We start from the raw sequence: 27,717 nt of genomic DNA on the forward strand, positions 1-27,717 counted from the left end.
GCCAATCATGGATAGTGTGTTTTGCATAGCAAACACTACTCTTCTGCTTAGGGGTACTAGTGGCTTGATAAATATAAGGTGTATAAAGAAAAAAAACCAACATGGGTTGTAAAATATTTAGATCTTTTTCTAAATATGTTGTACAAGTCAAGGACAATGAAGGAGAAACTGCAATATAGAGGTTTGAAGGAATCAGCTTTGAAAGACCTGTCTCTCAAATACTATTTTTGGTAAGCAATCCTTGCCAAGATCACACATCTAATTAAAGTGGGGTGAAACGCCTTAACTTGAAAATTATGCCTTATTCATTTATTTAGAATATGTATTAGGATATTCACAGCATGTACTTGTAAGGAGAACATCTCTTCATTGTTATTTTTCTTGTGCCACCTCCTTGTTGAGGCAGCTATTTCAGACACACTGGTGTTCTGCATGATAATGCCTCTCAAGCAGAAAGTCAAAGTGGAATAAATGGAGGAACTTGGCCTTTTAGAAGATCTTTTGAATGTTGATCTTTGTTTTTGTGTTACTTTGTTCTCATTTTGCAAGCAGGATATACACAACTTAGAAGTTTAAAGCAATTTGTTATTGGCTTGCTCACATGCAAGGTATGTTGCTAACTTGTTGAATTACAGTTAAATTTTAGTATATTCACCATCTGAGGAAGAGACCTAAGCCTTAGCTAAGCAGGTAGGCATCAGCTGAGCAGAGAAAAGCTTGGAATGGATCCCAGATATAACAGACTATCTGCCATATTCCGCTCACTGTGGAACTACTACTTTTTTTCTCCCAAATCTTAAAGATTTCCACATCAGTGTCTTGACTCCTTGAGTACCTAGTGTTCACCATTTCAAGAATCCTACTACTTCTGTTATCTTTATTGTCTTGCATGTCTCGACTTTTCAGATATTCTGAAGTCTTTCTCTGAGCTTACTAGTTTTTTGAGATATCTGAACAAAGATTTGGGAGCTTTTCCATGTCAGAATTTTGGCCCTGGATCCTTTGAATGAAAATACTTGAATCCCTTGAGATGAAAGACAAGGAAGGTTATAGAGACAGAGAGTTACAGCATATACATGCCCTTACTCTATTTTTATGTATGTATTTAGTGTTATGAATTCCTGTTCATGTTTCTATTACTCAGTAGGCAAATCTCCAATTTCTTGTAGGTATGATGAGTGACTAAAAATGAAGGGGAGATGTCCTTTTTACAGCATTGGAAGCTGGAGAAGAAAGCTTGTCTTCACCTTTTCTTTCTTATTCTTTTAATCCTCTTTTTCCAAATTATCTTAGTTGTGCCCAAAACCATTAAAGAACCACAGCTTTAAAGATAAAATTGATGTATGGAGAAGCTGTTCTCTTCTTTTTTCTGTTCTTTTGAAAAGTACAGAGGGAGTTGTTCAGCTTTCTTTGAAACTATTTGGAGCAGGGGAGATGTCCATGCTATGCATCTCTTTCCCTAGTTTCTGTTTTGCATGTCTCTCCCCAGTTTTCTCAAGGTTTAAGTGCAAAGAACACAATCAGAGCTCCCAAGAAGAAAGAGTAATCGAATGAAAGCAACAGCTTCCACGCCTTCCATTATTTTTCAAAATAACTAGGTAATTGGAAAATAGTGTGACATGACAGAGGTTTTTAACTGGTTACCTTATATTGGCCTTTCTTAATGCCCCAGTGTCATCAGAAGGACCCTCTCCTGATGAGGAGAATGCATACTCTTACACAGTTGTTATGTTGATGAAAAAGGAAGCTCTCTGTTCATCTCAACTGTCCTTACTATATAAAGAAAACATTTTGTTGATTACTCCAAAAGAGTTTGGTGTAGCAGAAAGAAGCTAGCAATTTCTTAAATTAAGTAAATTTTGTGAATGAGATTTAAAAACTTTGTTCAGTCTGTTTCTGCAGGTTCCATCTTATTGTAGAACCTTTTGCTCTGAATTTTATTTTCAAAGGAAGAGATTTTTTGCAGCATGAAATTCACTTACTTCACTCTGTGTTGATGTAGAAATCTTCCCAAGCAGAACTTCTACCTACAAAGCACAGTAAATGAAGAGGGTTTGTTGGATAGCAGTCAGTATTTGAGTGCAAGCATGCATTCAGGTGAAGATGCTTGCACAAAGGCATCTGATTAAAATTATGTCGTGGAATATGTTATGGAATATATTAAAAGCTAATGTTAGAGATGCAGGATTGTCTTCACATCACTGTCACTTGCATTTTCACTTTTTTCTTGCTGTTTCCTTCCCTAGTGCTTTATCAGCAGATCTCCAAGTTGCTTATAGATGTGAGACAAGCAATCTGGTACTCTTCTCTTTATTTCATTACTCTAAAGTAGTCAGTTGGCCCTATTCCAGAACACAATTATGCCCAGATAAATAACTGACCTGGAAAAAAACAAGGCTGGACATGAACAACTGCTTTCATTTGTTCTATTGCTTGGCCTTTTTGTCTCATAGAAGCAGGATGCAGTACTTTCCTTTCTTTGGCAAGACTACGAATCAAATTTCCTATGCTTCTCCATTCTGTGTTTTGTTTTGCAGCAACTTTATTGTCTTAGTGTTGCTCTTCCTCTTATGTTCTTTCTTCTAATATTTGTGGAGTTTTTTGTGAATGCAAGACAAAAATAGTAGGATGGTTTGGGATAGATATATTCTGAACAAGCTGCTGCTGGGAGTGAAATAAAAAAGGACAGTATAAAGAGCTAGAAGAATATTCCTAGTCTGATTAGAATATTAATTTATTAAAAATCTTGGAGGTTAAGACTTTAACCACTGATATTGTGGCATTTTAAAAGAACTCATTCACAAGTATTAGTATAATTTACTTCAGTTTTAAAGAAGATTTTACTATCATTGTTCTCAAGTCTTTTGTTATGGTAGAAAACTTTTTCACCAGGAACTCTTCAGAGCCAATTCTTTAAAAGAAAACCAACCAAACTGAGAGAAGACAGTGGGAATAGCCAAGGGTTTCAAATGACAGGTGCTAGCTATTCCCACTCCATCTGCAGACATCTACAGAAGTCTTTAAACTGTGCATCTTCTGAAGGGTTGAATGTTAGCCTTGCAGTGTCATTTATCGTGGAGCTACTAAGTCTCCCTTTGTTCCTGTGGAAGCATTATTGTCTCTCATGTGTTCATCTTGATGTGTGCATCAGAAGATAAATTCATGTGATACTTGGAATTGAATCATGAAAGTGATGTCTTTTAAAAATACAGTATGTACGGTTTAACAGTTTTTAAGAAGTAAGAGTAACAAATCTCTAATATTATTTGCCCATGGTTCACAATTAAATAATAACAGATTTTTCAAGCTACTGTAGGCAAGGTAGTGTTGTCAGACATCCTCAACTGTTTGATCCTTTCAGAGCTTCCCTCTAAGAACTTCTCATTAAGTATTCACGTTCCTCTAAGGCTGTAGCTTAGCAACTGCACATGCTAATACCAGAAAATGCAGTCTTTAATTTTTGAAATCAAAAACATGTTCTGTTGGCCTGAGAAACTTTGGGTATTTTTCCCAGTAAGCTTCATCACCTTGATCTTCCAGGAAATTTAAAGCAACACCACCTGAGAGATGCTTCAGTGCATGCTAAACTAGTTGTCCAGCAGATTTTTAAAAGTTAACTTAATTTTTTGTTTAAGCATCATTTATATTAACTGTAGTCTTGAAAATATAAATGAATTAGTTAAATACACTGAAGCTCAGTTCACTAGGTATTGGTGGAAGTTAAGTAGTTGTATTCCAACAGTTTTATTCTCAAACTTCTCTATTAGATATCTGATGAAATCTCCATCTTTGCAGATACTTAGAGCTCAAACAGACAAGTCCATGAGCAAAGTGAGCTAAGGTTACCCTCACTTAAGCAGGAGGTAGAAACCAGGTGCTTTCTAATGCCCCTTCTGAATTGTATTGTGGTTCCATGGAATTATGAAGTAACTTTCGTTAAATTAGATGTTATGAGCTGTCTAACATAAAGATGTAATAAAAAAGATGCAGATCAATAAACAAAAGCTGTATATTTAATCTGTGAAGTGTCTGATAAAGAGAATCTATAAGGAAGGACGATTTTCTGTAGCTGAGAAAGAAATTTACTGAAGCACACTGGAATTAAAGTAATGCAAAGTAACCCAGGTGCTGACTAAAGTGAAATTAGGAACAAAGTGGTTTTGAAGAACAACTAGCAATCAGAATTTCTGCTTGTAGGTTATGAAGAGTTCATGTTTTATCAAAGAATATATATTAGCTATTTATTCACTAGAGGAAATGGAAGTGGAATGTTTGTTAACAGCAAAGATGTCAAGTGGTCCTCTTGAGCAGTTACAGGCATAAAAGACCCAAGCTGTACTCATGCTTTTATTCCTTCTTAGTGTGGAAATATTGTTATAAGCATTAAAGCTATCTAATAATTGATGTTATAAGTCAAGTTTATGTTCAAATGGGATCTCTTCAGTCGATGTAGGACGTAAATCATTGTATGCGAAATGGTTTATCTGTTTCATGCTGAATTATGTACAGCACATCTTGCTTAAATATGAAACATAACATTGGTTGAACAATTAGTTGAACAGTGTCAATGAAGGTATTGTTCGAAGTGTTAGTCTTATAGTCCAAGTAGTAGTTATGAACAGCAAAAAATTAATGAGGCAGTTGATTAAAGACTCTTCCATCAGCTCTTAAGCTGATTGAGTTCTTAATCACTTTTCAAAGGAAAAATTAAAGAAAAAAATACTTCTTGCTTATTTTACTGTGCACTTCATCAGTCTAGACAATCAAACAATCCCTGCTCTTTCATTATAATAATGACTTTAGAGATGGAAGGCATTTAAATAGTGCAGGGGAAAAAAGTGTACAGGGGGGGAAAAAAGTTTGAATTTGTTAGCTTTTAAAAGCAGCACTTAATGATTTTTTTTATAAAGGAAGTACTAGGAAGTTTGAAAGGATTGTTCCCCTGTATGTTTATTAAATAGCAGTTCTCAAAGAAGTTAGCATAAATGTCCAGTTTTATTTGAACAGCCCATATTTGAGACTGCACTCTTAGGCATAATTATAACACATCAGAAGCTAGAAAGTAAGAATGTTCTGGTTCCTAATAATTTCCTTTGGAAAATGGGTAATTACAGTAAGTATTAGAATTTTGAGTAAAGGGACTGTAAAATGCTTTTCTGTTTCCAGGTGGCTTGTCTTGCATCTTTAGGAGGGAGACACATGTTCTCTATACTATTGATCTGTAGTGCTGTTTGCTTTCCATCAGTCTATTTTGCTTCAGAACTTGGAAGTTGCAGAGTCATAAAAAGTCAGTAGCACATGTTTTAGGTTAATTTAAATAACATGGATGTTAATGGATGAAATGTATTTTCCATTCTAATGGTTGTACCATTATATTTAAGTAAGATATCTGAGGCATATCACCAATCAATATATATTGACTATTTGGTACATTAGGAAAAAAAAAAAAAAGGGAAGTGTTCTTTTCTAAAAGTTTCTCAGGCCTTAAAGCATTAACAAAGGATGTACTGATCCTGAATTGGTAGGCAAATCCCTTATGGTACACTTAGTCAATGAAACATAGCAGAGTGAATGTATCTTGAGTTTCTGTATCCTTGAAGAAATCTTAGACAAAATAGTTGGAAACTTCGATAATTGAATGGATGGGGAGAGGAAGTTCACAATATAATATTTATTTCTTGAGCAGAATGTGTAATAGTATTGTGTTTCTAGTAGTAGTAGTATTTTTTAACTCTGCCATTAAGAAAACGGCCTCAAGTTCTGCAGTTTTCCAGCGTGCTTTTACATTGGCCAGTATGCTGTATGGTTTTGTTTAAATATGCCAAATACTGTAAAATTAAAGTTGTTGAAAATACTTTTTCTTTACTACTGTATTTTTTGTTTGGCTTATTTGTGGGTTTTTCTTGGGACAATATTATCCTTTTGTCTGGAATTACATCTTTTCTATGTTTAGCCCTTTTTCTAGGACAGCTGTAGCTGATGACAGGACGTGTAACAGTTCTCTCAAAGGATTTGTAAAATGCACAATAATTTGTCCTTTGCAAGCATTTAGATTGAGTGTGATGCTTTGTAGATCACGAATAAACTTTGGTATGAGTAAAAGTAACATTTTCAGAAATACTAGACTATGCCTACCACATTTGTACTGGAGCAAATGGATCAGCTTTACTAATGTAAGAAATTAGACAGCTTTCAAATTAATAAGGTGGAAATCATACAGGTAGTTTTTACACTTTTTAATGATTTCACAGAAAATGTGGAACTGATACATGTATATTAATCTGTGTTGAAGCACTTGGTTGATCCTCTGTCATTTCTCTTTCCTAGCACAAAGGATGATCATTTCAATGTTAACATTCAACCCCCTGTTGGAGAACTGCTCTTGCCTGTCACTATGTCAGAGAAAGATTTTAAGAAGGAACAAGGTGAGAAATCAGCAGCTTCAGTAAATATACTTGGGTGGGAAGAGGACTGCATGCCTTTCAATTTCCAAGCATACAGAAAGTGCTCCCAGTTGTAGGTGGTTGAGTTAGCCACTGGTAGTATTCACTCTGACAATAATAAGTAGTTTAAAAATATTCTAAGAAGGATGTGCCCTGATATGATGCAGTCTTTAAAGGGTCAAAGCCCACCCTTTACCGTAAATCAGTCTTTTGGCTCAAAGAGTTTTGGCTTCCCATCATGAAGTGTGAATGCCTTTCCTAGAAGCAGCAAAACAGAAACTTGGGATGCCAGCTCAAGGAAATAAACTGTTTATACATTGGTATTGCATCAGTTTTTACTATTCTTTATTCCAATACTAATTTTTAATACTATTAATGTACCTGTTCCTCAGCTACTTTGAAGATTATTTTAATGTTTTCACTTTCAAACACTTAATATATTAAAAAAACCTCTTATTGAAATACTGTTTTAGAATGGTGACATGTTTTTTATACTTCTGCATTCTACTAATACTGTTTTCAAAGAATGTAAGTATCTGATACTAGTCCAGACACAAACCCCCATAAGAGCTTTTATATTGACTTGAATATTTTATTAAAAATAATTAGAGAAAATTGTGCTTAGGTTTCACCATATGTTAAATGGAATAGTCAATACTCTTGTCCTTAATTCAGATATGATTCTTGGATATTTTAAAATATAAGCGGTTACATTTTGGATGCACTCAAATGTAGTAGTGTTTAGTCATCTATCTCAATGTATGGGGATTTACATGTGTATGTCTATTCACATTTGAGATGAGAATATGCCCATGGGATCCTGTCTCGTTGCTGTGTAAGGCTCAGAAACTCAGTATATCCATCAAGCAGTCAAGAACACCAATGAGTAACATTATGTATTATTAGTTATTGCTTTTGAGCATTTCTTGTTTTTGTGTTTTTGAATTATTAAGAAAGTAGTTTAAATACTGTCTAGATCATTTGCAGTTAAGCTTTTGGCTGCAGTGGAAAGTTAGGATTGTGCTTTGTTTTCATAACAAATTGATACTTATTTGCTGTTCTTACCCTTTGCTGGCTAAAGCCTGCCTCTCTGCTTTATACCTGCTCAGCAAACCAAGGTGAGTGATTGAACGAGGCTGTAGTGCGTTTATTTTAAACTGTTCCCTGCTAAAAATTGTAGCTGAGGTTGTAGTGAAAAGAAGGCAGGTTACTGTGCTTCTTCCTTCCCTGTTTTTATGTTTGCTTGCTTTGTGATATTCTGATAGAGTTTTTGTATGCTTTACTGTGACTGAGGGCTTTTTTTCCTCCTGACTGGCCATACAGAACCATGAGCACATAGAAGAAGTGTACTTGGAGAATAGCTGTGGTCCTCTGTGGAGTTGTTGCCAAAATTCCTTTTTCTTCTGCCATTTTACTTCTATGGTTGTTGATTATTTGTCTGAATAAATCTGGCAGCTGTTTGCTATGTTTAATAGAGCAGAAAGGCTACTCTGAATAAAGCTATTTGAAAATTTGTTTATATGAAGTATTTGTAAATCTATGAAGGTCTCTTGGCATTTCTGTATCGCTCTCTCTGTCTTACTGAATTCATTCTTTGATGCAGGACTTTGCAGGCTGGCAAATTTACTACAGGTTTAAAAATCCTTTCCTATTGCACCTTTTTTCTTATGGATATCAGCTGTATCAGAATATTCTTGGTAACAGAGGTCTCAATTCTGCATTTTGCATTAGTATTTATTACAAAGATCTAGGAACAGGTAGCATATGGGAAGAATTACTTTGTGTTCTTGCTGAATGAAAAATCCAAATTACAACAATAAATGCAGGGCAATTTAGAAGTATATATTATTCCATTTTTTATTTAATTTAAATTTGCCTCCATCACTTTCTAAATGAATCTGATTTGTGTAACTTTTTTTTTACTTTTCATGGTTGTTTTTTTGGGAGGGGTTTTTTTGGTTGTTTTTTTTGGTTGGTTGGTTGGTTGGTTGGTTTTGAACATGTTTGAAGTCCTGTATCTGGAGATGCCTGGTTTTATTTGCAACCAAAACAGATAGGGAAAATACAGTGAAGGAATGAGGAGAATACTAGAAATGCAAGGTAACACTGGGATAGAATGAAAATATGTATGGGTTTTAATGATTTTTACATCTAAATTGCATGTGTAACCTAATAAGAATGCTAAAGAGAAAATAGCTGGTATTATACTGCTATGTAGAAGACAATTCATTGCTACACATCTTTACTCAGTTATACTCTGCTGTTTTGCATTGTCTGTTACATTTGTATATGTCCATTTTCTTCCTGATTGCATAAAGAGAGAGGGGCAGACAGGTTATTGAATATTCATGGCTGTGAAGGCTATCTGGTGGTAGTGGCAGAACCTCGAAAGCTGTTTTTGTCCACATGCTGTGCTTGATATGCTTAGCTTTGCTGCAGCATCTCCCCTTTCCTTCCGTCCGGAGCTCAGGAATCCTCTGTTGAAGTAGCTCCCCAGAGAAGCAGCTGAGTTAGTGGTTGTTGTGATTGACAATTCGGAATGAGAGGATTAAAAGAATATTGTCAAACAGTCTTTACCTTTTTTTGCTCATATATTTTTTCTGATCCTTCAGGCCTCAGAATTTTATACCCTGTTTTACATCACATTCCTATGAGAAGTTGAGTAGCCTTAGCAGAAATTCTGCATGAGTGGAACATTTACTATTGGGAACTCTATCCAGATTTCAACTTGTCTGTTGTTCTTCAAATTCAGTAGCAAAACTCTCCTTCCCTCACTTCAGAATGGAGCTAGTCTGCTGGCTAGCATACCTTGTTGCCCATCACTGTAATTTTTCCAATTTAATTTTCTTCTATTATTTAAAATATGTACAGTTATTTCATCATATTAGGTGGTTAACCCAGACTAATTGCTACTTTATGCTCGGGCTAGAGTTTTCTTAGATTCTCATGTTTCAAGCAATAGTAAATGTGTCATGTGGTTGTTATAGCTGGATATTAATCAGAATTTTTATTATGGTGTTTTTAAAATAGGCAATTAAAGCTACTTTAGGATTTTTTTCTCTTAAGAGACATGTTTTTAAATAATTTTGTCACCTTTTTTTTTAGAAGTGTATACCTAAATCACATTTTAAAAAAACAAACTGACAACAAAACCCAATCTTGGTTAAGTAAACAGATAGTTTACCTAATTTTATTAAAATTATATATGAAAAATTTGTTTTCCTAACAAGCAAGATGCTAATTCTTTAAATGGTTGGACATTTACTATTTTCTGGCCATTGACTACCCCAAGCAATCATATTTGATGCTCCTTAATTAGAGAACCCTTTTTTATTTCCAGGTTCTTTTCCACCTCAGCAATCGAGACAATACATTTGCTTACCACGCTGCTCTCCTAAGTGTTCTTTTGCATGTAAATTAATCTTGATTCAGTTTACACTGTCATGCTGAGTGGTACAAATTGCCTATAACAATAAAACAGCATGAGTTAAAAATAAAGGGGGGTGAAAAAGCAGATTGAATGTGTGCCTTACTTGATAGGATGTTACTTTGCTTTATGCCAATACATTAGTCGACGATAATGAATCTTCTGTTCTGAAAAGCATGGTTTAGTTGATTTTTTTAATTTTACTTCAATGGAGCAGTACCTTGTCTTTTATAGAACAAGTTAGACAAACCATTAATGACAAGAGTGTTAAGGTTAAATATGAAGCAATGCATTCACTTCTCTGAGTGCTATCCATCTTTCCATTTACAGGAGCTTGACAAAAGTACTGGCTTTGTACAACATTTCCTTTAATTACATGCTGCGGGAAACAGGCTTTTAACATAAACATAGTTGCATTCATTTATTCAGCATTTGCTCTTCAATAGAGCTTAATGGAGAAGGTTTAAATCCTAAATAAGTACACACATCTCTCAGCAGTGTTATGTCAGTCCCTGTGCTCTGCTTAAAAGCAGTTTTAGTCTGTGTATGTAGTTTGTAAAGCTTTTGCCTAATAGTTAAACAATTTGAAACAGAATGTTCTACTCCCAAGATAAATCTGATTGTTATAAAAGTTGCATTCTTATTTTTTTTCTCTTCAAAAATATCCTATTATTTACTCATCACCTGTTCCATTTTTACTTTCATATTTCTTATTTTGTGATAGCAGCACATTCCGGCGCATTAAAATACTGGATTTATTGTTTTAATTGCTCTTATTAAGTATCTTGGTACTACTGTTTCCTCTGGGTTAGAACTGTATGTGCAGCACTAAAACACTGGCCTTTTGAGACTTTTCCATTGTTTTCATTGTTAGCGTTGCTTCAAACGCTTCATATTTCTGCCTGAAGTACCGTGCTCCTTTGTTTGTCTGCATTTTCAGCTTCTGAACATACTTTAAAAAGGCACACACAGTGTTGTAGTTACTGTTGTGTTTTAATCAACATGAGCATCCAACAAATCATTCTTCTAAACAATGCATATTGATAGAAAAGTGCAAATTTTATTAAAATATACTTGAATGTTATATCCTTCTTTCCATTTTCTTCATCATATGTTTGGATATGATCTTTACATTTCTGTTCCATTTTGTAGTGATATTCAAATAATTTTACTCAAATAGTTTATGTTGATATTTTAGAGAGCTGGATACTAACTGAATTTACCAGTTTCAAATGTGCTGACTTTATCTTAACTAAATTAAAGCAATTACTACTATCTGAATTTAAAGATAATTTTTAGCAGTTGGATATGGAATTAAATGTATGATTGAAAGATTATAAAAGATCTTTGTATATGGTCTTACTTAAGCTGGACCTTTCCAAATCAGTCTTACTTAATATTTAATTTCTGCATTTGTATTCTTCTTTTAAATTAAGCTTTGTATGAGAAAATAACTACCTTGGTTTCACAGTTGTATTAGTATCACATATGTCATTGTTCAGCTATTACTAATTTGTTTCTGATAACAGGTCATTGCAAGTAAGACATTAAACTAAGGTAATTATTACGTGAGTCTTTATAAAATTGTTTTCTCTATAAATGAATTAAGTTTTAATGCATTTTTTTTTAAATTTAGATGTCTACTGTTTTGTTTTAATGCTTAATAAGAAAGCAGATCTTAGTGTATTCATAATGAAATACTTAATGTTTCAGGAATGCTGACAGGAATGAATGAGACATCTGCTACAATAGCTGTTGCTCCACAGAACTCTACTAGACTTGTAATAATTGAGAGAGTAGTGAAAGCAGCAAACCTGGGTGTAGTCCCTTCTGGTCAAGATAACATACACAGGTAAGATTATATGTTATTCAAAGTATGACCATCTTTTTATATTAATTTTTTAGTTCAAAAATCATCAACATTTGATAATATTAGGGAAAATTTTATTATTGATACCTTTGAGGGAGAAGGTACCAAATTATAGTGTAGTATATAATACTAAGGAGCTAGTAAATTAAGCCTAAGTAATCTGCAGTTCATTATTTGAGAGTATATAGAAGTGTCTAGACTTTACTGTACAGTTAAAGGAAAGTGTCCATCCTTTGTTTTGTTTCAAAGGGAAGAGGTAGCATTTTAGAGCACAGTACTTTCAAGAAGGTTTTTGGGGATATTTTAACTTTTGTTTCTGTTTCCCATAATAAGTAGCCTGCTCCAGTTTCATCATCTGTGAAGAGCAACTTGTTTTCCTACATTTTTTTTTTGACATTCCTATATATATGTATCTGCAAGGAAAAAGAATTATTAGCCCAGAAAGTCATTGGTCCTGTCAAATTTGCGGTTTTTACTTGTGGATTAATCAATTTCATCCAAATACTATGATACAGAATGTTAGCAAAAGTGATGCAATTGTTGGTTAATGACAGCTTTTAATGTGATTGACTCAAAATATTTAGTCCTGTGGATCTGTATGGCTTCTCACTTGTGGCAGGAACAAACAGGTTAAACAGGTCTTGAAATAAAAAAATGAATACATCTCTCTTACCATCTATTAAAACTAAATTCACTAAATTCTGAATTATCTCTGGTCCCCTGAATTTTGCTATTCAATAAGTGCGAAGTATCTTCTTTTAAAGAAAATAATGCCTTTCTTTGAAATTTTGCTGACTGAGATGGCTGTTTGAAAGGCTGAGAATGCTGTAGCCTACATAAGATTAATAACCTGATATTGTTGGATGTAGTCTCTTTTGCATTGCTGGGCATTTGTATTGCATTGCATTAACATTAACCCAGCTGGATTTTCCTATGTATTTGATACGGTTAATGATAAAATTCTGTTTCACCATAAAAACATGGCACAGCTAGTGCAATTGCACTGAAATGATTGTCACTGTTGACACCTGATCCTCCATGAAAGAGTCCTCATTTGTTGCATCCCTGAGGGATCTGTGTAGCCTGTGTTCTCAACATTAATTCAAAGACTAGGTGAGAGTGTCAATCAAGGGAGACTGAAGTGTCTGCTGTCTACAGGTGCTCTCCATCTTTACCCTATCTATCACATGAGACTTATCACATAGGCATGGATTGTTTTGTTGACTGAGTCTCAAAAAGGCTCCCTACAATAATAGCCTTGCTCCTAGATCAGCCACAGGTTTCCCAGTTGTAGATAAGTTTCTAATTTGATGTTGTTTTCTTTTGCTCTTTTGGTTTCTTTTAAAGGAAGTTTTCTACAACAGAGTCTATAAGCTACAGTAAATAAGTTGAAGATGTGCTTACTGTTGGTTACTCTCCTTCAGAGACAGTGCTTAAAGGCATGTTCAAGTCAAGCTGAGGTATTCAGAGAGCTTCAGAGCATCCTGAAGTCTTCTTTGATTTTTTAGATTCAAAATGCAATGTTTTCATAACTATTGCCACAATAGTTATAGAATAGACTATAGAATAATCCATCAAGCAAAACAAATAGGTTATAACAATTCAAGTGGCCTATGAGAAATGCCCAGCAGTTGATAAGCATTTAGAAAACAGTCCTTCATTTATTTTGTCATAAGTAAATGGAGTTCACTGATATGTAGTCGTATTTCCACTTCGATTTTACTGAGCAGGAATATTACCTAATTGATACTGTGATGAACCTGTTCATCTTTTAAACAGTAGTGCTTTATCATTAAAGTAAATCTCAGATTCACATGAATGAATATTTGAGATAAATATTAGATAATTAGTCATTTCAAAATGCTAAAAAAATGACTGAAATAGTTCTTTTATATATCTGTATCCGAAGTAAACATATGTTTGGATTAAATGAACTCTGTCATGAGAGGAAACAAAAATTAAGTCTCTTCTGGCAGAAGTCTCATGGATACAAGAATTTTGACTTTTATTTATGTGACACACAATTTCAGGATAATAAACAGTCACCTTTTATCTTGTCTAAACAGTTACAGATTCAATAAAAATGTTAAAAATTCATTTCCTATTTTTTTAATAGGATTGTCATTTGTCTTTTATTGTAAGTGATATTGGATAAAAAAATTGCATCCAAAAACTTTTAGCTCATCATGCTGTTCTGTGAAGACTACTTCAGCTGACTTCTTGGAAGAGCCTAGTACATACCTTTTTACACAGAAAAAGAAGTACTGTTTTCTAACTGGCATTCTGCACTGTGCAGCATAAATTATATTAACCTATTAGCTGTTCATCGCCAACTTGAGTATTACTGCTTAATGATGGCTAATGCCAAAAAAATTGTATTGCCTGGTAATGCAATATACTCATTCAAAATGAAATTGTACAGTTTAATATAAGTGCAAGAGTATCTAATGGACATGAACAGGTGTGTTTCATGGTTTCTTTCAGTCCGAACATATTCACATTCACGCTGAAGATGTTGTCATGCTGGTGGAATCCAATTATGAGTCCTTAAATTAATAACCCTATTAGGATTTTATTTCTGCACCAAGTAAAAACACGTAGAACAAACATAATGAAGATTTTAAAGTGAATACTTGAAATATATCAACACAGTAGCATACAGTCACCAAAGAAAAATGAAAAAAATGAAAACAAATGTCAAGTACATTAGCTATATATCTGAGCATATCACAATATAGCAACCCTTTCTTACTTTCATTTCTTTTCTCTCTTTATCATATGGCTACTGAATTTCTGCACTTAGTTACTATGTAATAATTTAAATGTTAAATGAATGTAGAACAATATGCCAGGTGACATAGATGATTCTGCTTTAAAATGTCTTTTCTGACCCGTTCTTATTTGAACTGACAGCTGCAAAAATTTTTAACTTAGTAGCCAATAGATAGATAGATACAGATACAGACATAGATATCAGAGCAAAAAGTTGCAGGTTAATGTTTATATATTTGAAAATAAATTTGCTGTACTATTTTACTTCTTTTAGAATAGTTACCTGATCTTCAATGGAGTTTTTTCAAGGACTTGGATTATGGGGCGTTGTAAGACAACATGCAATGCATTTGCATGTTCTTAATAGGATTTAGCTATTTTATTTATTGATCTTTCTTGCTTTTGCTACTAAGTGGAAACATTATTTTAATTTTAAATTAAATAAATTAAATAAATTTAATTCTACTAGAAGCAAGAATGTGAAATGCATTTCAAGAGAGAAATTTTCTTGAATGGGAAATGTGTTTTCTTAAATATGAAACTTCTGAAAAAAGAATCCTTTTTTTCCTTATAATATTTTTTAACAAGACTAATTAGATTAATTGTTGGAATATCCATAGCTTGTAAGAGCTGTTACTTGATGTTGATAAAGTAATTTCAAAGAGTCAGCACCAAGCTTCTGTCTTTTGGTTCAGACTACAACTGAGGGCACTGTTTGAATATCTGAAGACAAAGACACTGGAAGAAAAGTTTTTGTTCCTGCAGGGAATTAAATCACTCTGAAAAACTACCTTTAGGGAGCAAGTACTTTTCTGTTGAAGTATGTCTGTTGCTGTTTGTTGTCATTGAGGAAAGCCTATTAGGAATCATTCTGTCTCAAATATAAGAGGGTACATAACGGAGGACATTTATTCCCTCAAAGTTGGTTCTTCTATAGAACATCATTTGAGCTCCTAGTCTCTACTTGGGCAGTAACACACATTGATTTAGATACAACAACAAAAAAGAAATCCAGGCTTTTCTATTTCAAAATATGATGAGTTGAAGACATTATTCAATTCAAGATTTTCAGTGATATTCTGTTTAACTGACACAAGCCTTATTTACCCAGAAATGCCCTTCATGTTAGTGTTACTTTCAATATCTGTTGCTTATTCTTCTCAGATGTGTATTCTAGAAGTTCCTGAGGTCTCTTCCTCCTTTATTCATTTTCATCTCCTACAAGTATTAGGGAGTCATCATCTGCTTCACTTTGAATATAGCGAAAGATAACAGATGGTGATAGAACGAAAAGGCTAATTGCAGACTTGAATCTTAAAAAGATTTGAATGCTCTTATAATCCTCTAGAAAGTGTCAAAATATTGTCTACTATTACATAACGCTCTATGCATGAAGGAGAGATGTTTCAGTCTAAATTGGCTTAGGGAAAAAAGTAATGGAAATACACATAGAAGGTGTTTATTCATGCTACCAACAAATAAATGGTGCAAAGCTTTTAAAGTGTTGGCAGTAGCATATGGCAGAAAAATCTGTTCAGAGCTAAGATCACAAACTGGATTTACTTATTCACTCTCATTTTGTTCTATACTCATGTGCTTCCATTGATGTTAGAGTATAATGTGCAGTGGGATGGAGAATCAGGTTGTCTTCAACTACCTACCTCTCTACCTTCTACTTCCCAAAGCATTTCTTGAATGGGATGCACTGTACTACAGAATATTATTTACTTCAATGTCTGTGGCTCTAAAAATGGTGCAAGATAGATCATCTTTTCCTCTCTTTTCATTCTTGAAGACTACCTGTGCATTGCCCAGTCAGTCAGTGAGATAAAACTCTGAAGCCAGCAGGGTGGATAATGAAGAATGAAGTTTAGTCAACCTCAACTTATTTAATAGTCCATTGCACTAGTCTGTTGCTGCTGTTGTATTCTGGAAGGAATCCTCAATTGCAAACAGGAAGTAGCAGAATTAGAAACTGAGCATGGTGTCATATATATCTCTCTATTATGCAGTTTGTCAGGATGGCTGTAACCATTGACCTGCACTCTGAGACACACAACAGCATTCATTTCAGTCCTCAAATTTCACGTGGTCAATTTTATAATTTCAACAACCCAATATGGGACAATCTGAGCTTTTGGAGAAGATCAAATCTCTTTCATCAACAAAGCTCTTTAAGTGTTTCAGAACAGGCATTTCACATTTTAAAACAGGAATTTTAATGTCTTTCTCCATTACAATCACAAAAGTGGCGATAGTAGCAGCAATTTCTTCTTTCTAGACAAGACCAGGTCTTGCAGAGGGAGCATTCTCATCTCTTAGTGAGGTGTCATAGCACCTGCATTAGCAGCAAGCAAGCTAAGTTTTAAACAAAGCAGCATGAAACAGCACTTCTGCTCATTGCTGGGGCAGCTCAAGCACAGTAGTGCATGTAATGACTGTGCAGCTTCGGAGACCTACATTTTTAAGGACACTTCACTAAATCATGTAGATATGGTAGTTTCTTCAGAGCTTGCTGTATGCAGTATGCCATTACTTAGTGTACCCTTAACTATCTGATTTCTTGAATAAGCAATTACTGAACAAGATGTAAAATACTGTCCACCTGTCTTGTGGAGGTTTGTATTGCTATCCTTTATCTAAATGAGAAACATACTGTGCAAATAGTTTATGATGACAGTAAATACACTGCAATGGGTGAGAATTCATACTCTGAATAATATGAAAACAAGACCAAATGTAGAAACTTGCATACAATGTTTAAAATACAGAAAATACAGAAATCCAGGGACCTGCATTTCACTAGCCTTTATTTCTTACCCCATGAATCAGCCTGACAGTCTGGTTGTATTCACCCCTTTTTATCATTTTGCAACCTGTCATGTCCCATTTATAGTATATTGGCAGACTGATTCTCAAAGGAAAGAGGGTTTTGTTTACAGACAATTTTGATTATCAGAGAATGTCGTGCTTAGTAATCAGTTATCCTCCCCATATCTTTTTAATCCAGCAACACTTATTGTGGGGAGAAGAGGTATGCAATTGCACATGTGTATAGGTACACTTGTATTGAACCAAATCCATCCAAAGGGGTCCACCTGGAAAATTTTTCTGTTTATGTCATCTTCCAATTTTCACTAAATTTGGAAGAATTCTCAGGCAGAAAGTTAGTGATCAGACCCCAGCAGCTTAACATAACTAACGACTGGATCTGCTTCCAGCATGTCTGCTAGAAAGGAAAATACCTATCTATTGAGGGTAAACACCAAGTATAAATTTCTGGGAAACAGAAATTCTTTACAGTTACACACTTGAATCCAAGTATATGTAGTCAGTAGCTGATAAACAGGTCTATAAATCTGCAAAACTTTCTTAAAAGCCTTTTCTGTTCTGTGTGCAAGCACACCTGTTCTAAGGTTTTACTAAGCAGTTAGCCTGTTGGAGAGCTCCAAGGAAGTGAAATCAACCTCTGCTCCTGCTAAGTACCTCCTTTGATGCAGTTACCTATGTCTGTTTTGCTTCTGTAGTTCCTTAGCTGTGGGGCTCAGTCTTCCTTTTCTGCTCTTCTAGAAAGCTTCAGTGGGTAGCTGCATAAATAAACTTGTAACAGGCATGCAGCTTTGATTTTGCTTCCTAATCTCTCAAGTAGGAATTAGAGAGCTAAATAACTTAGGCAAAACAGCTTCTCTGGTAGTCTTTACCTGCAGGAGACAGAATTTTAAAAGGAATAGTGTATCCATATCCACAGTTATTTCAGCCTTAATTTTAGCCAGAAGTTGTAAGCTCTTAATGTTTTCATGCTTTATGAGGGAAGTAATTCCAGCTTTCTATTTTGGGGGTTTGTGTTTTGTTTTGTTCTCTTTTTTTTTTAAAAAAAAAATAAAATTAAAAAGCCCAGCTAGATTAACCATTTATATTTCTTTAAGCAAGCAGGACTAGAAGTTTTTCTGGTTAGTAACTGTTCTTAGGTTAATATTTTTATTAATAATGGAAAAGAAAATAGAATTTTATAAGTATGAAAGTAGTCATTTTGTAATTCCTTATATTACTCTTCCTATTATAATTATTTCTTAATCAAGCCTAATCAAATCTGTAATCTTGACATTTTCTCTCTTCTAACTAAAGGGCCCTATGTATACTAATACTGTTTTCATGTGTTATCATCATATGAAGATTTTCATTAACTGGTGCAAAATACTTGGTCAAGAGAATGCCTTCACACAGAATCATTTTAATGCCCTTAACACTGCAGATTTATTATTGTATTAAGGAGCTTATATGCAAATTGCAAAATTTTAAAATAACTTTAGGAAATTAAATTTGGTCTTAACATTAGAAGTATATGAGTGAGTCATTTTAGATATGCAGTTAATCAAAATAGATTGTTCTAGGTTGGCTTATTTGCTGTCCACTAGAGGACAGCACTGCTTTTGTATCTGAATGGTATAAAGTGATAAATATGTGCAGCATTTTCTTTGAAAAACAAACAGGAGCCTTTTGAGCTAGTTATTTAAACAGAAAATGCTTAACACTTAAAGAACTAACTGAGCAGAAGACTGTCTTTGATTGTAAAGATCTCTGAGTATTTAATATTTAATATTTTAATATCTTTCTATAAGGTAATCTGCTTTCTTGAAATTAAATAATTTTCCTGCAAATTAAAATTTATAGCCTGTTTTAAAAATAGACTGAGTGTAATTCTCAAGCACGTATCATATTAAATGCCCAATTCTATAGAAAAAAAAAACAGTGAAGTATGAGGAAACAAAATAGAGTATTACAATTAGAATTTCTGGGAGGGAGGACCAAATATTTTTATTCAAGCTTTTAGCTCATTGAAGTTTTGGGGAGATATAAATACCTACATACAAAAATGCTGATATTTTTAAACTATGATAAATATTTAATGATAAATTTGGAAGATGATAAAAAGTTCATGCAGCATCTTTTTGAACATGTAGAGCAGTGGTATGTATTGAACAGTAAGTTCAGGTGACTCGCTTGCATTTCTGCATTTTTGTTAGAGGTACAGTGCAGCTGCTTACAGGAAACTGAGGACAGACTCAAAATACATTTGGGCAATACAATTAAAAATGGTAAAAATATGTACATTTAATTGCAATTTATTTTACAATTTTTTTTTATTTTATACCTCCTGAAAAAATAGATTATGTTGGAAAATAATTACATTCTTTTAATGAATCAGGTATTTGTTCAGAGATAGTGTTAAAATTGAATTAAATATGCTGGAAAAAAGAAAGTCACACTATCATAATATTTTTAAGGTAAATAGTAATCAAATTGTATTAGTAGTAAGCAATGTTAAAATCACCAGATTAAGTTCCTTCTTTTTGTGCTCACAATTTTAGTATTAAGCTTTCTCTATCCCCAGATCAGAACTAATAAACAAATACTTCCTTTTCACATTCTAAGCCTTACCCAGAGAATGAATACAAGTAGATTAGTAATTTAGCCACTTTTTAGATGAGTTGTTATTTATAAAGTGAAGTCTGTATATAGGAAAGCAATAGGAAGATTCAGAGTACTGAAACTGTAAGTGTAAGTATCTTTGTTGACCAGTTGACATGCTGGAAAGTCCTTTGTAGTTATTCATTATTATATTTACAAATTGAAGACTAATTCACAGCAGTATTTTTTTCTCCTTTGAGTATATTCATTGCATAACTTGATTACACATTTGTCAGCTTTGGACTAATTATTTTTCTACAGCTAGGGCAGGGCATTGCATCTTCTGATTGTCTTCCTTACTAATAGGATTCTGTCTGCTTCAGCAGGCAGTAATTGAAGGCTTCATGTACAAGATTTGAAGAAAGAGGGGAGGAAAAAAAAAGTTTTAGCCTCCATGGGCCTTTGTCACTCTTTGTGGTAAGCAGTAGAACAGAAAAAGAAGAATATTTAGCTTGAATAGAAGGTCAGAGAGGAAGAAAAGCACCGGACGAGAGAGAATGTTTTAATGCTGTTGAATTATGCGTAACAAACCCTGCTCTGCTGTAAATATCCCGATAGTGAGTGTTCAGGTGTAAATTTACTTTTTCAAATGTTGAATTTTAAAGAGCAGATTTTAAGTGAGTTCGTCTGCTGCTGTATATTCACTGCCATGAAATTTTCATAACCTTTCCCCATACAAATGTGTCTCCTTATAGTAGCTATATTTTGTATACAGAAAATGAGAAAATTACTGGCAGTCTGTATTCAGACTAATCATCATTGCAAAGTCAGTGTTTGGCAAATGCCGTCACATTGTAGTATCTGATACTCTGTGTTTTCTCTTTGTATCAACTATATATGAATTTTTTCTGTATTGTTATCATGAACAAATTTTATTTTCATGGGAAGTGACTGAGACTATGTACTTATTTTTAACTCCTGAAAGACCGAGTTACTTTCTAAAAATATATAGTACTTTATTGATGCTGATTATAATTCTAAATGTATATTTCCTTATCCACTGATAGTTACTATATTTATATAAAAATATTGTATTAACTCCTCTTTTTTTTTGCATATCACATATGCTCAGAATATTTAACTGAAAAAAAAAAATTATACAGTCAGAATATGCAAATATTTCTCACATTGTTTTGTTCTAATCTGTCTTGATTTTTTTTAAATGGGAAAAATATTAACAGCTGCAAATGTTCCTGAATATTTTAACGATGTAAAATCAGGTTTAGAATCAATATTATCACAGAATTAAATACTGCATCATTGCAGAAACAGCCATCTTGAAGCTATTAGTAAATATTTGGTTCTGTTTTCTGGATGTATTCTCATTTGCTTTGGTTTTTTGGGTTCGTTTTTGTTGTTTGTTTGGGGTATTTTATATTTATGGATGTATCCATTGTTGCAACAGAGCCACGCTCATAATTCGTGTCTTATGTTAAGAGTTGTCCACAGGACAAATTCATTCTTTTGGACCTGCAATCAATCAATGTACATCCTAGATTTAAATGTATCACAGTGCAGTTTTCAAGGCTTATTAAAGGCAATGATTTCTTGTTGGTTTATTGTATTTTTCACTTTAGTTTGGTTTGGTGACTTTTGTTTGTTTTTAATTCAACTTCTAATCTACAAAATGAAAAATTATTACTGATCTCATGGAGAAAAAAAAGTTTTTCACTAAGACTGAACACATGTTATTAGTGATGAATGTTTTGCTGCTGAGAGATGTTTTTTAGTGGCTTTCTAGGCTTTTTAAGGTATTTAGTTGTGCACAACAAATCTTTTGGAAAATCCTCGAGTGTTTATGATAAGGGTTAGCATACAGCAGCATGTATGTAGTTGAAAAAACAGCTATTAACTAAATTCTTCAACTAAATCCTTTAAATACACTGTATTTAAAACATCTAAATAACTGACAAATTGGTTTTATTGCTAGCACAAATTGTTTCATCCTTATTATAACTGCATTCAGTTTTAGGTGATACAAGTGTATTTATAACTTTCCTTAGAAACTAGATTATACTCCCTATTCGAAGGAACAGATTTTAGTTTCCAAAGTTCAAAAGCAGCTGTAAACCCACTGAGTGGCTCTCTTCTATACATTCTTTTTTAATGATGAAATAAGTCGTCCTGTTGCGAGTAGAAATAATTCTTCCTTCACCAAGCAATTCCAGATCCCATATAGATGACCATTGATAGAAGTTTATTAGCTGCTGCTAGTTATGCATATTAACACTTTGTGTAAAATTACCTGAGTATCAGGCCCTTTGCATCTTGCAAACCACATGCAAACTCACATTTTATTGATTTTATGTGGTTTGTTCAAGGCTATGGAAAAGTACTATTGATCCCCTAAGTGATTCTGCAAATTCACATGTGAAAATATCACAAAACTCATCTCTCATGCTTTGGACCACCTTGGCTTTCCCAGAACTCTGACTTTGTATCACTTTCAGCTTTTGATAAAAGAGGGTAAAATCAAGCCTTGGGGCTATGAAACACAGCAGGAGTGCCAACTAGCAACCTATTTATGTGCATACTCAGAGATAATCTGCTTCAGTGTTGTCCCAAGACACGACTGTTAAGTAAATAAAGTGACTAATAAGACTATTGTTTCTATAATTATCCCCCTGTCGAAGTCAACAAGAGAAATAGTCATCTTCCACACTGCAGCATAAATAGATGAAATCATTGATATAACTAGCTAAGTAGGTAATTTTTTTACTAGTAATATTGTTTTATAACATCTTATTAAAAAGAGAGGTCTTTGAATGTATCTGCAATCCAGACAAAAGAAATAGATTGACCTGTGATGGGTGACATTAGAAAAGTGCCCCATGTTTCCTTAATTGGTATAATGTGTTATGAGATTTTGATATGCTTAGTTTAAAAAGAAAAAAAAAAAAAAGACAGAAATTACTTCTCGTTTAAAGAGAACCTGCTTCCTGCTTAAGTGGCTAATATTTTAATTAAGTCTGGAGTGAAGTTTTTTGAGTATCTCCTGATAAACTCCCTCCTTTATGTTGATGGTAATTAAACAGATCCCCAAGGGCTTGGGTAGGCGATTTGCAAGGCCCATGCTGATTGTCAGACAGGAGACACTGACCAGTTGGTTTGCTCTTGAATAGCCCACAGCGTGCTGTCAGCGCAGCAGTTTGATTTTTCTGTATTGTGAGCTGTTGTCAGGGCTAACTGGGTCCTATTGTGACTGAAGATGTTGCGCAAATTGAGGCAGATGGCTCTGATTCAGACACGTGTCATTCAGAAAGAGGAGAGGAGATTGGCCCTGCAAAGTGGGGTCAGACGGGGTCACAGACCTGCTCTACACTTGTTAGTGTTTTCAAAAGCCCATGTGCAGCAACTTTGTTGTAGAGAAGTAACCAAGAAGGGGGAGGGGGGAGGAACGTGGAGGGGGGGTGGGAAGCATGTTGTGCTCCTTGTGGAAGATGGAAAGATGGACGCTGTTGCCATCCTCTTGCTTCCTGTCTCTTGGGCCTGGCTCTGCCCACAGAATGAATTAACAGGATTGACAGAAGTTCATTGTGCCTAAAATGGCTTTTCAGTCAATTGTGGTGCTTAAAAGGCTAGTTTTGCTTTTAATTCCATGTAATTAGTGGGTTCTTCATGTCTTGGAATTTAGTAATGCTGCATTAGTCCTAACTTTCGTCTGTCTGATTGCTTGGTAGTTTTTTATTTCCTTTGTAGGATTTTTAGTAATTATAAAATGTTTAAAAAGATTGGTCACATTTTTATGGTTCTGGAGATAAATTCAAAGATAGAATAACTGTCTTGCTGTTACTATCATTTCAAACTGATTGTTTCATGTGTTTGTAAGTTTGACTAGTTTGAATTAATTTCTAGGATTACAAGAGGAGACACATCTCAGAAAGTACAACAGTTTGACTTTTTGTATGTGTTCTTGTATGTACATTTAACATAGTTGTATTGTCTTTGGGGCACCAAATAATGAAAATCCTTGGAAAATTCTGTACAGCTGTAGTTAGGTTGTAAGTGTGTATGAATATTGTAGATGAACTGAAGAATCAGTATTTACATTAAAAAAATATTTAAATAATATTTAGCTTGTACTACTAAATACAAAATTTTGCATGATACTTCTTTGCCCTTTTAAAATGCGAAAATGTTTACATAAATTATGTTTGAAGAATTTTGGGGAGGTTTTATGGTTTATCCCCTGAAAAGCATTAATGAATTTAGAAGTGCTTTATTATATTTGAGCTCATTTAACTCTTGCAGAAAGAAACATTAGAAGTCTTTGACCTTAAGATTCTCAGTGTTTTTTCTATTTTCTTTTTTTATTTTTCCTTTTCCCTCCAGGTTTGCAGCTAAGACTGTGCACAGTGGGTCACTGATGCTAGTCACAGTGGAGCTGAAGGAGAGCTCTACAGCACAGCTCATCATAAACACTGAGAAAACTGTGATTGGTTCTGTTCTGCTGCGGGAGCTGAAGCCTGTCCTGTCCCAGGGGTAACCTGCTTACATCTGGACTTCAGAATCTGGCACACAACAAAAGTGCCTGGCATCCACTACTGCTGCCTTTCATTTATAATAATAGCCCTTCCATCTGGCAGTGGGGAAAGAATACACTCTTGACATTCTTGTCTTCTGCTTTAGAATGCTAGTGCGTATCTATCATGTATGCAAGTCCTTTCCTTTTTTTCTGCTTGCTAACCAAAGAACATATATTTTACTGTCAGTTATCTGCGCTTTTAAATGTATTTCCCATTTGTTCTACCCTAGTCCTTCCCTCTGTCTTCCCTTCCCCCACTACCTTCCTTCCCCATCAGTTTCCACTCCCCCCATAGTGGACAAATACTAGGTAATAAAATTCAAGGGGAATCACACTGCTTGAAAACTGAGTTCAAATGGCAGGTGGGTTCCAGCAACATACACAAGTATGTGGTTCAGAGAGAATTTCGATGTAAGTGAAAACACTTAGTAAGTGTGAAAACACAGTAAGTACAGCAAAATGGTGTTTGTTTTTTAGAAATGCTTGTAAACCTGAACTCATCTATGGAGAGCATTGTCCCTATCTACTGTCATTTTCTCAAATATTTTGTTAAGATGCTAATAAAGTAGTGCCTATGAACAGAGACTCCCTCTTTCTTGTTTTGGTAGAAGATTGATAACAGACATGCTGGTATTGTATATACCTGGTTAACTAAAGTAAATACAAATGAGGTGGACACTACTTACATCAGTAAACAGTTCTTGCAAAAGTAGCCAGTGTTTGTGCTCCTACAATAATTGTCTTTTATACAGTTACATTTTTGTTAATAAACAATGCCAGCAACTTCCTATTTTCAAACTGGCCTACTCATAAAATACTGATTGAATTGTTCAAATGAGTATTAAATGAAATACTGATTATTAGACTGTTGTGGCAAATACCATCATCTAGCTTAATGAATAGTTCAGCTTTATTTCAAGTTTATTTTCTAAAATAGATTAAAACATTTCCCAACTTTGTGTAAACCAGGACTTGAGGCAAAGAGAAATTCACAGCCGTGTCAACTGAACTAGGCCAGAGAAGACCAATAGCCTTCCACCAGTTGGTGTACCCAGTTTTCTTGGTACAGGTCAGTGATTTTGTCGGGTCAGTGATTTTTGTCCTTCCCTTCACATTCTGATTACATGGCAGGATGGAAGATGCTGAGCGTTTTAATTTCTTACCAGTTTTCCTCACTTCCAAAATGTTTTTTTCATAGTAACTCATGGCTCTGGTACAGAGAAGATACTTCAATAAGTGTAACCTTTCTCTGTCACCAGGACCTTTGCATGGTCCTTGGATGCCCAACTAGTATTGTTCTATTTTAGAATGGTACAAAATGCTGCTTTTCCAAAAATGTTGCATTACTTTACACTAAATTCCTCTAATTTTTTCTATTAAAATTTAGTAGAACTAAAAAGAGGCTCCAGTGTGAAGCAGAGCTTATTAGCAAATGTTAAAAAAGAGCATTTACCTTATGCTTCTGTGAGAAATGTGCTTCTAGAGTTTGCTCTGGCACCCGAAAAGAGACAAGAATCTTATGCCCTCAAGAGAAATGTACATGTTCTTAGCCAACATTTACATTACTTTCTGAAGTCCTAATCCTGCAGTGTGTGCTATTTAATTAGTTTTCAACTGTGATGTAAAAGCTATTCAAACATGAAAAATTGTTGTAGAAATTACTGTTGTCTTATGGAAACTGCAGATTGGTGTGTAGATAATCTTTAATATTATGACCAAGTGGGAAGATGGTTGAGAGAATGGTGTAGAAACATACATCCTGAGAGGAGACTGAACTGTAGAAGCTTTGGCCATGATTGTAAAGGACAAAACAAACAAGAATTGTTTCTCACAGCACAGTATAAATCAGAGAAAAGCACATTAATGCTGTGTAAATCACACACATTGCTGAGTATTTTCTGCCTCGTTAGAGTACTTAATACATTTTAGCAGTGAAGCCCAGAAACATGTATGATAAGGATAGCTGGGGAGTTCATGGTAGTAATTTAGATTTTTCAGCACTCAAGTGGATCACAAACTCTTGGTACAGGTCTTTGGCTGACCATAGGGTGGTTTGAGTTGCAAGGGCACCCTGAAGATCATCTAGTTCCTACTCATTTGCCATGGGACACGACACATTTCACTAGACCAGGCTGTTCAGAGCCCTGTTGAGCATGGCTTTGAACACTTGCAGGGATGGGGCATCCACAATTATGCTGAGCAACCTGTGTTTCATCACTCTCACAGGATAGATTTCCTTCCTAATAGCTGATGTAAACCTACTCTTTCTATTTAAACCCATTCTCCCTTGTTCTGTCTCTACATGCCATTGTAAATAGTCTTGCCTTCTCTTTTCCAGACTGAACAATCACAAATCTCTCAGCCTTTTCCCTCTGCTCCATCCCTCTGATCATCTTGGTGTCCTCCTCTGGACTCACTCCAGCAGGTCCATGTCCTTCCTGTGCAGGGTCCCCAGAGCTGATACAGCCCTGCAGGTGGGGTCTCAGCAGAGCAGAGCAGAGGGGCAGAATCCCCTCCCTGGCCCTGCTGCCCACGCTGCTCTGGATGCAGCCCAGGACACGTTTGGCTTTCTGGGCTGGGAGTGCCCATGGCTGGGTCATGTCCAGCCTCTCACCCACCAGCACCCCCAAACCCCTCTGGGCAGGGCTGCTGTGATCTGTCCATCCCCCAGCCTGGACTCAGACCAGGGCTGCTCTGACACAGGTGCAGCACCTTGCACTTGGTCTTGTCAGACCTCATGAGATTCCCATGGGTCCCTACTTAGAGCTTGTCCAGGTCCCTCTGGATGACATCAAGTGCATTCAGCTTGGTGTCATTGCAGATTTTGCTGAGGGTGCACTTGATCTGTCCCTGTCTGACATTAATGAAGATACTAAATCACACTTGTGCCAGTACAGGCCCCTGAGGGACCACTTGTTGCTGATGTCCATTGGGACTGAGCCATTGACCTTGACCCTGTGGATGCGACCCTCCAACCAATTCGTAATCCACCTAACAGTTCAAATCCCTGTCTCCAGTTTGGAGAGAATATGGTAGTAGACTGTGTCAAAGGCTTTACAGAAGTCCAGTGAAATGATATTTGTAACCCTTCCCTTACCCACTGATGCTGTCACCCCATCATAGAAAGGCACTGGCTTGGTCAGACAGGACTTAGCCTTCCTGCAGCCATGCTGGCTGTCCCAAGTCACCTGCCTGTCCTCCATGTGCCTTA

At 35.0% G+C, this 27,717-nt stretch overlaps 1 protein-coding gene across 5 annotated transcripts in view; it reads left to right on the top strand.

The window, feature by feature from the left end:
• AP3B1 (adaptor related protein complex 3 subunit beta 1) overlaps positions 1-25,089 on the top strand; it is a 155,922-nt gene extending 130,833 nt beyond the window's left edge. For 3 of the 5 annotated variants that reach the window (XM_015652739.3, XM_015652738.2, XM_033520577.1), the window contains 3 exons: positions 6,328-6,425; positions 11,584-11,722; positions 24,314-25,089. In XM_015652739.3, the coding sequence (XP_015508225.1) occupies positions 6,328-6,425; positions 11,584-11,722; positions 24,314-24,467 (391 nt within the window). In that variant the 3' untranslated portion in view covers positions 24,468-25,089. Of the gene's footprint in view, positions 1-6,327; positions 6,426-7,524; positions 7,562-11,583; positions 11,723-20,307; positions 21,533-24,313 lie in introns of those variants that run through there. The other 2 variants (XR_001525400.3, XM_033520576.1) reach the window with 2 other exon arrangements.
• The last annotated feature ends 2,628 nt before the right edge of the window (positions 25,090-27,717 follow it).

The sequence above is a fragment of the Parus major genome, chromosome Z, assembly GCF_001522545.3.
Source record: "Parus major isolate Abel chromosome Z, Parus_major1.1, whole genome shotgun sequence".
Taxonomy (NCBI): domain Eukaryota; kingdom Metazoa; phylum Chordata; class Aves; order Passeriformes; family Paridae; genus Parus; species Parus major.